This window comes from Gouania willdenowi, chromosome 19 (assembly GCF_900634775.1).
Source record: "Gouania willdenowi chromosome 19, fGouWil2.1, whole genome shotgun sequence".
Taxonomy (NCBI): Eukaryota; Metazoa; Chordata; class Actinopteri; order Blenniiformes; family Gobiesocidae; genus Gouania; species Gouania willdenowi.
In genome coordinates, this window is record NC_041062.1 from 5,920,157 (window position 1) to 5,933,288 (window position 13,132).

Consider the following 13,132-nt stretch of genomic DNA (forward strand, 5'->3'; position numbering starts at 1 on the left):
CAAAATTGTAATTCATGAAGTTAAGAGTTATACAAAGAACAACATAACACACAAAACTCCAGAAACACAGAAAACAACAAAATGTCAAAAAAAAAGTACAAAAATTAAGAACAAAAACACAAAAATATTTTTTAAAAAAACAAAACGTATTCATAAAATACACAAAATGACAACAAAGACACACTTAGCAACCACTTAAACAAACAAAATGACTACATTACTGTAACAACAACATTAACCACCGGACTTGAAGTTGTAGATCTCTCACCCCCTACAAACACACAAAAGTCAATTAAAATCCACAATATTTGCAGAGCTCAGTGTTCCAGTTGTTTTATCGCATGTCAGAATATCTCAAACTACTACACAAAACTTCCCTGAAATCTGGGAAATTTTTTCTTTTCCCACCTAAAATCTGTGGCCCACTGGTCCATATTTGATGAGTTTAAACACCCCTGTCCTAAAGTCTCCTCACGTTATTTCCTCATCATATTTGCAATCTTGAATGTTTCCCCGTTTTATATTCATCGCATCCTGTTGTCTATGATGTTATTGCTGTGTTTTTCTGTTTGCAAGTGTCAAAAAAATAAGAAAGGAAAATGTAATTATTTTATTATTGACTTTACAACGCGTAAATCATGTAGCATCGCCTGTAGCACTTTGTATTTTTGTTAAGACTGATGAGAATCATCGGCCCGCAATTTTTTCATCTCTACACAACCAACTTGTAATTAATGTGATTGATGTTTAAACTTGGATAATAAAACTACTCAACGCAAAAATGTCTGCGGCTGTGTAATGGCTTCAGAGCAAACAAACTGGTTCATATAACTGTTCAGACTGAGGTTTCATTAACTAAAATTGCACTGGTTTATCATGAGCGTTGGTGTATTTCTGCATATGGTGTTCATTTAATTTTAAAATTAGAGACACAAATTCCATCTGCCCTGATTGACTTCAAGACGTGTTGCTTTATTTAGCTTTTTTTCCTTAAGTAACGGGATGTAACTTTAAATTTAAAGAAATCCAGAGCTGTTGGCAAGTGAGATTTGCTGGACTCTTCTGCTTCACACAGAGGTGAGGATTGCATAACAGTCTGTCTCACAAAGAAGAAGCACTTCAAATTGGACTCACTGGGTTTAAGCCTTTCAAGCGATTGTGCAATTCTACCAGAGAGCTCTCGCCCTCACCGCTGCCTTTGCTCTCTTGGTGTGACTTTGCTGACAATGATAATCATTTATACAAGACGCCTTTAGATTCAGATCTTTTCTCTTTTTAGGCCGGGCTACCGGACTCAAAACGCTACTCACTTTGTTCTTGTTCTTGTTCTTGTTCTTGTTCTTGTTCTTGTTATTGTTCTTGTTCTTGTTCTTGTTCTTGTTGTGTACACTAGTTAAAATCGCTACTCTTCTGTTCTTTGTGAACAAATCGAGCTGAAATTTGGTAGGTGTAATCTATGGATGTGTACGCATCAACGCTCAGAGTCCCATTTTCAATTTAGGGCCCAGGGGGGCTTCAAGGGGCCCCAAAAATGAAAAGAAAAGACAATTATTTGCGAGTCAAATATTACGACATTTGGTGATACCGAATCATTGGCACATACCAATACATAAATGGGGCCCATTACCCCGTATGCAGTGTTGGTACCGCCCCAACGTCACTTTTGACAGTAACTAGTATTGTAAAGCAATATTTTTCTAAAGAAATAACGCCATTACTGTTACAATATGGTGCGTTTGTCCATTACTTTGTTAGCTGCAGTGTACTTCCTGTTTACAGTGGCGCTACATATCTTTGCGGGACGCCGTGCTAAACACGGTAAAACAGAAGAAGAAGAAGAATTGTCAGCGTGTTTCTCTTTACATCACGTGCGTCAATCATGGCGAGTCAATGCCAGAGCAGGACGAGCTTCTCAAAGTGGAAATACGCGCATTATTTTTGTCTCCAAAAGATGCATCAGTGAAGCTAAGCTAACGCTGCGGCTGGATTTTAACGGACTGTGACTGTTATCCAGGGACAGGTCAGCCAAACTATTACACGGTATGTTGTTGTAAATAAGAAGTCTGTCACTGCTGCTGAGTCACTGCTAACAGCAGCTCATTAGCCTGATATGTTTAGCATTGTGTAGCTGAGAAAAATGCTGTGAATTAGTTTTAACACATTTATTTTTCTAACATTTTCAACAGAAGAATGTGCACCTGGAATATGCACAGCTTACTTTACATGACTGTGCTAAGGCTGAAAATATATTGTTTTAATTTTGGAGCAGCTGTTTTGTGCTTTATAGGCACATCATTTATGGTTGTTTTATAACAGTTGATCAACAGTGGATTATTATATTATTACAGCACTAATATGAAGCTGTATGGACACAAATTACCCAAAATAAATAATACATTCTTTAATTCTAAGTAACTGAAAAGTTACTTTTTCCAGTAACGCATTACTTTTTGGTGTAAGTAATCAAAATAGTAACTGAGTTACTTTGTGAATGAAGTAACGAGTAAGTAAGTCAGTAACTAGCACAACACTGCCCATATGTGTCACGGGGGCGCCATTTTTTAAACGACTACTCCTTCATTCTTGTTAGATCGGAATGGGTATGAATACTCTATGAATGAATAGGATGAGATGCTCAGAGTCCTTTGTTTGAAATGGGGCCCACCCCACATTTCCGGTAATTTCCAAATTTATGGGAACATAGTCGTGTGATATATCATTTCAAAGGTAATTCAACGTAGATTACGATTATGCCTCGCACAATTTGATTTGGCCCACTTTTTTTGGTATATTCCATTTAAGCAGTTTTCTCATTTATTTCTGAGTCAAATATTGCGACAGTTGTGGTACCAAATCATTGACACATACAGATATATGAATGGGGCCCATTACTCCGTATGTGCCACAGGGGGTGCCAGGGGGCCCCATTTTTCAAACGACTACTCCTCCCTTAATGCTCATTGAATCGGGCTGTAATTTGACATGGATATCCTATGAGTGGATGTCAAGAGCCTCTCGGAGACCATTTTTTACTCGGTAGAACCGAGTCATTTGACTGAATTCTCTGGAACGTGGTTTGTGTTATACGGAGCGGAGACGTTCCACGGGCCCGGCTGTTGTTCATCTAAACATGCTATGCCATACAAGTTCTTTTGTGGTTGTTTGTTCACACAGCACTGTGCTACAGAAGCAGAGGTGTAAAGAGTACTGATATATCCTACTCAAGTAGAAGTACTGTTACTTGATTGAAATTGTACTCAAGTAAAAATTAGCTCAATTAAATAGTACTCAAAGTAAATGTTACTAGTTACTTTCACCCCCCACGTTTATTTTTGGTAATAAATCTTACATACAGTAAATCTTGCTCAATTGGAACTTGATTTATTTTCCACAAAAGCATCTGTATAAAATAAAAGTTTTCTCAAAATGTACTTTTTTTTTTAAACCACAAAACACCAATGAATTCCACTAAAAAATAAAAAAAATCTTAAAATAAAAAATTCTCAGGCTCTAAGTATAGCTAAATTTATGAACTTTAAAACAGTGCCATGCCAAATGTGCTATTTGGATAACAACATAATAAACATAAAAAGAATAAAAATGACAACATAAACATAACAAACTGCTGACTTTAGGATGAGACTATGAAAATAATCGCATAAAATAATAATTTACTGTCGGGTGTAGAAACAAGTAATGAATTACTTTGCTTCTTTTAAAACTTACTTAAGTACAAGAAAAAAAATCCTAATTTAGGAATATACTCAAAAAAGTACAAGTACCCAGGACATAGATATAATATTTATATATTTAGAAAAACACTGCAAAGGAACCATTATATATATTTTTGGGTTATTTTGTCTTTTATAGCATAGTGGCAAAGAGTGACATTTTCTTCTTGTGTGACCACACATTCTCACACACTTCACTAACCATATTTCGCCGACAATCCAACAGCGCTCTCACTTAATTGATTAGTGCAGGATTCAGCATGTTGACAAACAAACAATTTTTTTCATGGCGATAAGTTATATTTTCTATTTTGCAAAGACTTCTTTGAGGAAAAAACTGATCTGAAAGAAAGGAAGCATATTTGAGTGGAACATCAATGATACTAAAACAACAATAATTCAAAACTGTGATCAAGAAAATGTGTTGTTTAAGCAATCAAATTGTTAACCATAAAGATAAACAATGTTTCCCTATACATATAGAATAAATATGAAATCAGTTTTTACCAAAGCCATTTGTGAATTAGATTTTTATGCAGTATTTATTTTATTTTTGTGTAATGTAAAGTTTTTCAAAACATTTCTGGAATTGAAAAAAAAAGAAAAAACAGCCGTAACATCATATCGATCCTTTTTAATTCTCTAAAAAAGGTGCTGTGTTTGTAAATATTTCATGCAGCTAATTTAGCTATATACACCTTTTCGAGTGACGTCAGCACTTGACTAAGCAACGCGCGCCGCCATTTTAAGAGTGGTAATCATTTGCCTAACAACCGCTATTTACCGCTGATATCACGGTGGAGATTTTGCAGTCTGGCTGATTTTTATCATATAATGCCCAAATCCTGCGTAGTATTTGGCTGTCATAACCACGCCTGGCTGAAGGTAAAGATATCCTTTTACAGAATACCGACAGAAATGAAAATTATGGATCCAAGCACTGAGGCGAACAAACGTAGATGGAACTACATGAAGCCCAAAATCAAAGTGGTCGTATGTTTGCAGTAGATATTACGTTAATGGTAGGTTGTGTATTTTATGAATCTAATTTCTTCCTGACTGATTTTATGACATTGACTATGAATTAGCCTACATTTAAATTGTAATTTATTCAGTAATGACTGAAATGTTTATGGCTAGTATGTCTAACTTGAAGACAAGCAATGTGAAATTAACAGTAAATATTCAATGTGTTGACTTAAATAAACAAATGTGCTTCATATACTCATTTATGTTTTAATTTAGGCTGTATTATTATTATTATTATATTATTAGCCTAACATAGCCACATCGCGTAACGAGCCATTTATCATGATGACGCAGGCCTATATAGACACAAAAACACATACATTAGCCAACCTTAAAGAAAATATATGCATCCAAGCTTTTGTAAGTCCTCATCTTCTCCATTGTGTAGACGCCAGGGCTGTTAATGAGCTACTCTTAAATAGCAGGCCATGTTGTCGGGTCGTTTTTCCATGAACCTTGAGGTGCTGTGTATGGACATGACTCCAAACCAACCAGATGTAACTTCCCTTCATATCGGTGCTTGGCCTTTGGCTCTAATCTGCTGAAATATTCGTACAACATTGAGTAAAACCTTTGTGTTATCCTCGGTAAATAGTGTAAATAGGGGTTGTCAGGCAAATGTAAACCCCTCTCAAAATGGCGGAGGGTGTTGCTAAGGCAAATGTCCCGGATGATGATGTCACCGCGAAAAGGTGTAAATTCTGAATTTATATTCTGGTTTTCGATCACTTGTTTGGTCACATTAAGTTTGGCGTAATAATAATGAAAGTTAAAACTGTTTTTTTACAGCTCCATTTTATATTTGGTAATATTTTTCACTCATGTATGCAGATATTAGAAAACGGTGCCATGTTTTTTTAATGTGTTATAAATATTTAAAATTAATTTAAGTTTTTTCCTATCTCAACCTGCTTTTAAAAAGTCACAAATTATAAAAATAGACCTTCAGTTTTATTTTGCTTTTAGTTTATTTTCTGTTCAGTTCTTAATTGTCATTGTTGTTTATTGTAAATACGTACCGTGTTTACCTCAAGTAAACCTTACGTGGGAGTTTTTTTTTTTTTTTTTTTTTTGCACCCTTTCTGTTCAGGCAGTGTGGGAGCAGCTAACTCCTACGTCATTCTCCAGTGCCACAGTCAGGAAGGCCCTCTTCTGTGTGGAAATTTGTGGCCGACGGAGTTTCTCGACATCTCTGTCCTTCAACACAACATGTACTACAAGTTTAGTGGTTTCACTCAGAAACTGACCGGCTCTGCTTCGGGGGCCGCTTACAGTCCGCAGGTGAGTCTGGGACGCGGTAACCCGGGGTGGCTTATTGCCCTGACCCGGCTCGGGTGACCTTGATACGGAGCTGCTGTTGTACGTGATGTAGATTAAATATAATATTCAACAAGTGCACAGATGGGTTTCAATGTATACACATGCTTAACTAAAGTTAAAAGTACTGATATTTTTGTAAGATGTACTCTTGTAAAAGTTGGAGTACAGGTTTACATTTTTTACTCAAATAAAAACTAAATTTACTCTTGTAGAAAATCTAAAATCAACTGGTGTGTTGTTGGAACCCAAAGGTAAATTATTGTCCTGGTTTTAGTGGGTTGTTTGCATTTGGACAATATTATTTTTATGAATACTATTATCCCTGTGCTTATTTTTTGTATTTTATTCATCAGATTAAATTCTATTGTTTTTTAACAATAGAAAGCAATAATTTGGTAGATTTCTGTCTCTAAATACTGATCTATTGTACTTTCTATCCTTGAACTGTTATGTACAATATATTTGTTTTGAGTTCCTGGAAGAAAGAAAATAGCTATGAACATAAACCTACAACATATATTCATATTTTGTCATAATGTCCTATGAAAATCTTGCCAAAATGCTTTACAGGGATTATTTAAGTTAAATAATTGTGTTTTCCTGAGCTTCAGAAGTTGAAACAGTACATGTGCAGTACACTTACCAAATCCTCTAGCAGGAGATTGTGCATGTTATTTGCTCTACATGAGATTTAAACTTGAACTCTGGCTGGAGGTAAAAGTGCAAATATTGATGTGAGTAAATAGGGGTGAGTATTGGCAAGGATGTTGCAATACGATACGTATCATGATACTTAGGGGTGGGAACCTCTGGGTACCTCACGGTACGATACGCGATACATGGCTCACGAAAACGATTATCTCACGACATGACGATACTGCGATTATCAATATATTGGACAGAAATCAATCTACGATAATCTATGACATAACATAAAGCTGACTGAATAACAATGGAGGAAGGAAACAGAACTCTTTCAACTTTTGCCCTCTGAATGAGGCTAAAGGATTTATATCACTGTAGCAAAACCATTATAAGGTGATTTTTTTCATCATACCTCCCCTTTAATGCACTTTAGGTTTTTAGGAATACATATTTAGTTTTATTTATAGGGCTAATATAAATGAAAAACTTTTTTAAAAAGCAAAGGCTACTGGAATATCTAAAAAATGTCAGAATATTCAATTAACATTTACTTTCTTTAAAAAACATGTCTAAAAATGTATTCTAGGCTATTTATGCACTATTAAAAAAAAAAATAGTGAAAAACTTAACAACCGCATTCGATATTCGGTATTCGGCCAAGCGTTTATTTTTTATTTGGCTTCGGCCTCACCCTACTTTTGCACATTAGCTCAGTCATAATCATGTCATGTTCAATAAGTAAATTTTACTGATGAAAACACAACTTGTCATTAGTTTTCTTATTTAAAATGTATATTAAAACTAGAGAATGTGATTATTATTATTTCCAAATAGGGTTAAACAAGTAATTTAGAAAGTAGGGCTAGCAAATGGGGACATCAGAAGTATATTTTCCATGGTGCATTTAGATATTTAACTCGCACGTCAGAGTTCAGACACAAAATATGCTTGCGTTATTGCTCCAGATACAAAACGTATCCTTGAAGAAGCTATATTGGGATGAATGAACCTCCTAAAGGTCAGATTAGTCAAACAATGAGTCTTTAAATTGGCTGTAGATTCACACCAAAGCCTGGCTTGTAGATTGTGAACGACCTTTCAGAATAATAGTGTGAAAACGGTCCTTTGTGACAAAGCCGTGATATGAACGGGGGAAATGTAACGTGAAGAAATGGACATGAAGAGAAAAGCTACCGTAGTCCTGAAACCTTTTAGTCTGGATGATTTAGGTCCGTTTTATGAATGTGTGAACCTGATTTTAACTTTTCTAGCTTTGGCCTTCAAACTTAGAAGAACAATTTAACCTTCTCCTTCTCTAAGTGGTTGAAATCTTCCTAACCTGTCTTTTGTGTTTCAGGCTTGTTTGCTTCCCATGTCACTATGGCAACTTAGTTTGCCCTTCATCTTGAACCTAGTCCTTATTATTGAATAGATTTTTGTGACGTTTCAAGGCTAATAAATTTCACAAAAGATTTTTTCTACGAAAGAAATTTCAACACGATTTTACACCCAAATCAAAGCCTTTGAAAAACAGGTCATTTAACCTGCGTGCCATCTGTCTTTTTCCTCAAAGCTTCTTCAACCAGCAAATATACTTGTCAAATCGATGTGAGAAAGGTCAGTGGATGTCCAACAGAGATGATGAAGTCAATCGCATCTTCGTCCCATGTAGAGTTTGAAGGTTACCTAACCCGCAGGGATTCGTTCTTTGTCCAGTATCCTACAAAACCCTTTATTACGATACAAAAGCAGGACATGTTTCTGGGACAAAATCATTGCTGTAAAGATTTTGACGAGCAGCATCACTGAAATAGTGTAGAACTAATGTGCCTGGGCCCCGATATGTCATATTTAATAATTCCCTCTGCCTCCATAGTTAATGGGTGTCCCAGTAACTTTTAAAGCCTCCGTGGCTAGAAGTCTTATCGCAGAGTGGCTGCTTAAAGGTTTTTATCAACACTGCAGGGTACATCAAGTGTGCCTTCAAGATACTAAGAATATATATATATATATATATATATATATATATATATATATATATACAGTGTATATATATTTTATTACAATTTGAGCCCATTTTAGCAGATTTTTACCCTTTTTCTGCAACTACAACAAACTTGCCATTTTCTAACCTATATTACTCCCATTTTCATCACTTCTCCATCAAATTTTAATTAATTAATTAATTATGCAGTTTCTGCACATTTTTCTACTTTCAAGACATTTTCAGCACTTTTTAAACCCTTTCCATCACTTTTCCCACCTAGTGTCGCATACGTTGACCCATTATTGTCAGAGGCGGGGGGCCTCGGAGTTGGGGGTTGGGGTCGGTGGCGGGATGCGCCGGGTGCTTGGGGCTTCCTCGGATGTGTGTGTGGGGGGCGGTGGCTGCCTCTCAGCCTAGAATCTTGGGGGCGTCTGGGGGGTTGCTCGGTCGTGGGGGGGTGGCCTGGGGCTCCCTGGCCCCCACTCTTTCTGCTGGCCTGGCTTCATCTGCGAGCCCGGGGCAGTTCCTGGGTTTGCGGTAGCGGTTTTTTGCACATTTACTGGAAAAAAATATAATAATAATAAACTTCCTGGATAACAGTGGATATTTTTATTCAGATGAATAAATAAATGTGGTTATCACAGATTCATAGAACAATGGATCATTATTTTGCTGACTTTATGGATGGACCCCAAAAACAAACATAGTGAATGAAGAACTAATTGTAATTAAGAGTTTTCTTGATTTTGTCTTTTATGTCTCACCTTTCTTAACAATTTCAGTGATTCTAGCTGTGGAAACAAACACAGCAACACGTTGTTGTTGTTTAGGAGTGTAAGTGTAGCTCATCATAACTGCCTCAAACATTAATTGTGCTCTTTAATAAATTATCCAAAGAGGCACTTCCATTGTCCATTACTCGCAGAAAGCATTCAGTCAGTTAAGGCCTTGCATTATCCCTTAGCATCTACAACATTTGGAAATACCAAAGGAATTCTTCTTTTTACTGTCTAAATATGGCTGTAGTACAGTTTTAAAACCTTTTGTTGACAAATCTTTACACTAAAATGTATTGTTAATTTGTTCACTCAAAGAATATTTAATTTTGTTTCAAGTAAAGTAGGATTTGTTTCTTCTGACGTCAGTCGCCAGATGCCTTTAAGAAACTAGGAATATTGTTTTGAATAATTTGAGCCCATTTGTGCCTATTTTTTTTTACCCTTTTTCTGCAACGACACCAAACTTGCCATATTTTAACCTGTTTTCATCACTTCTTTTTGCCATATTTTTGCTCCTTTTAATGCATTTCTGCTACATTAGTCCCATTTCTGCCACGTCTCCATCAAATTTGAGTGCATTTTCTGCACATTTTTTTCACTTTTAAGATATTTTTGGCACTTTGAAACCATTATAACCACCTATAAATATTTTTTTTACCACTTTTCCCACCTAGTGTTGCATATGTGACCTGTTATTGTAACTTTTAACCTGTTTTCACCATATTTCATTCTTTTTTTTTGCCAATTTAACCACATTCATGATTTGTCATGCCTGTTATTTGTTAGTTTAAACTAATTGTTCCTACTTTTCTAAATTACATTTTATTTCTGATTAAGACAAGGATTTACATCTTTAAGATGACTATATACTATGGCTCAAATAATGGATAACAGTGGATATTATTCAGATAAGTAAATAAATGTGGTTATCACAGCTTCATATATATATATATTTTTTGTTAATTAAATGAAATTAAATAATATTCGTTGATGTGTACAATAATAAAGTAGATGTATATTTAAGATGTTATATGATTTGTAGGGTTAACTTCCATCGTTAGTGTTGTCGTACACTGTTGTATTACATTTTATATAAAACATTATCAATCAAAGACACACACTCACCCCTACAGGCAATTCAAAGGACTCAGTTTCTTTAACCATAATTTTAAGTGTTTGAACAAACATTTAGTTGGACAGATCTGTTGTTTATTCTCTGAATGTAATCAAGGCCAAACAATTTCCAGACAAAACAACTCTCATCTGCTTTATAAACACAGCAGTGGCTCCTAAACGCGCTCGGCAAACAGCAGCAGAGCAGATTACTGACATTCTTTAATGGCTTTCATTGCTCAGGGGCTGAAGGCAGGCCTGCCAGCAGAGTCCCCACCCATGATCTTTGCCACACCCACTAAGGTGGTGTCAGAAGGCGTGAGCACGGCGGACCACATGGGAAAAAACAAGGTGCCCGAACTCCAGAGATTTTTCCAGGTATTTATTATTTTTATTTTCCTCATCTTCTTTTTCTTTTTTCTTTTCTTCTTCTTCTTCTTCCTCTTCCTCTTCCTCCTCCTCCTTTGTGATTGCCTTTTAAAAATAAATGTTCCTCCTGGCAGCTCACCTGCATGAATAGTCCTGATTTATATCAGTTTTTCCTGCAGTGAAACTTTGTCAGCCAGTTTTTCACTTGAAGGTGCTTAAAAATTGATGTAAAAGTTGAAGATAATGCATTAGAGCAGAGATGGGCAACTTTTATCAAAGCAGGGCCACAAAGTAGAACTATCTGAGCCGACATTATTTTGTGTCAGCATTTAGAATAATAATCAATCTGAGCATTAATACAGGAAAGAAACAAGGTTTTCTGTTGTTGATTTGTGTTTTTCCAATCATTTTGTGTTTTTAAGTCATTCACTGGGTTTTTGTTGTCATTTTATGCATTATTCGTGTATTTTTGTAGTCATCTTGTGTGTTGAGCGAGTAATTCCGTGCATTTCTGTTTTCATACTAATTTTTGAGCATTTTGTTGTTTTATATATATTTCTATCATTTTTTTTGTATTTTTGTTGTCATTTTATGCATTGTTTCTCTTTTTTTGTTAATTCTTCATTTTTTGTGCTTTCTAAAGTAATTTAATGGGTTTTTGTTGTCTTTTTTGTAGTCGTCTTGTGTGTTGAGCGAGTAATTCTGTGCATTTCTGTCACCATATTGTCTTTTTGAGAATTTTTTCATTTTGTGTATTTCTGTTGTCATTTTTTCTATTTTTGCTGGGTTTTTTTGTGTATTTTTTAATTTTTTTTGTATGGGTTTCAATATTCATGGCCTCCAGAGACCCACGTCTAAATTTGAGCTGTAATAACAGTTCAAGAACATACATTCAATTTGATGCTTTCCATTGAAATGTCATGAACCTTATTTTTGCTTTTATTGCTCCTGTTCCCGCCTCCTCCTTTTTTAGAAGCCAGACGGCGTTCCCATTCACCTGAAACGCGGCCTCTCCGACAGGCTACTCTACAGAACCACCATGGCTCTCACAGTAGGGGGCGTGGTCTACTGCATCGTAGCACTGTACATCGCAGCCCATCCCAACAAGAAATGACCAACACAAACTCAGGATCTACCAATGAATTGCTGCCGCTCACTCTCGTTACGACGCCACCTCTTGGGACTTTGCTTGGATGACAATTTATTGCTGTAAAGACATCAAGCCAATGATAACTGTATATGTCTATGTTGAATGAAAGATGTGTATCTTAATAAATTCTAATGGGTGAAAAATGTCTGTTTTTTGCTTGATGGTGTCTTGTAGATCCACGGTAGGGCTCTGCAATATATTGAGATTTCTGTTTCGGCAATATAGAAAATTACATGATTGCCATTATTGAGATGTGTGTGTATATATATATATATTTACAGCATATTTCATATCAAAATGCTCGTTTTAAGAGTCCCTACTTTCTTCTCAGAACAGCATGAAAAGCACAGTTGAATGGATTTCTGAGTGCATTCTAACCCAGACCTTCATCTAGACAAGCCACACTATAGAACTCTCACACGTGCTGTCCCTTAGAGGAGAAAAAGCTAAAAGTGTCACATATTGTGCAGCTGTTTGTTAATAAATGTGTCTTTGTGGCATTTTGCATCAGCAAATTTAACCAATATTTGTCTTTTTAGTAAGATTTTATTGAGTTAAAAAAAATTTATATAGCCATTTTGGGGCGACTGTGGTCAGTAGTAGAGTGGGTCGTCCAGTAACTGAAGGGTTGGAGGTTCAAATCCCAATCTATCCAAGTAATTGTCCTTGTGTCGCTGGGCAAGGCACTTTACCCACATGCATATTGTGCAGCTGTTGGGTAATAAATGAGCATGTGTGGCATTTTGCATCAGCAAATTTAAATCAGAATTGTGTTACTTTTCCCCTGAAAGTCAATTACAATTACATTCTCCATTACTAAAGTTCAATTACAATTTTACTAGCCTTTATTTATATAGCGTTTGATGATTGTATGCGTTTTTTATGTGTGTACGATGTCATTTTACTGTCTTTACATTTACATTTGAGTGCATTTATTATAATATCTGATGTAAAAGCCCAACTAGGGACAAGAGTTGGAATTTAGCAATAACTATAAACTCTTTGTACA

The 13,132-nt window shown here is 35.8% G+C and overlaps 1 protein-coding gene across 1 annotated transcript; it reads left to right on the forward strand.

Moving 5' to 3' along the window:
* The first annotated feature begins 5,880 nt into the window (after positions 1-5,880).
* Positions 5,881-12,268, forward strand: cox7a2l (cytochrome c oxidase subunit 7A2 like). Its single transcript, XM_028477188.1, has 3 exons — positions 5,881-6,041; positions 10,848-10,982; positions 11,947-12,268. Exons 1-3 carry the CDS (start codon positions 5,970-5,972, stop codon positions 12,085-12,087), a joined length of 348 nt encoding a protein of 115 aa, XP_028332989.1. The 5' UTR covers positions 5,881-5,969; the 3' UTR covers positions 12,088-12,268.
* The last annotated feature ends 864 nt before the right edge of the window (positions 12,269-13,132 follow it).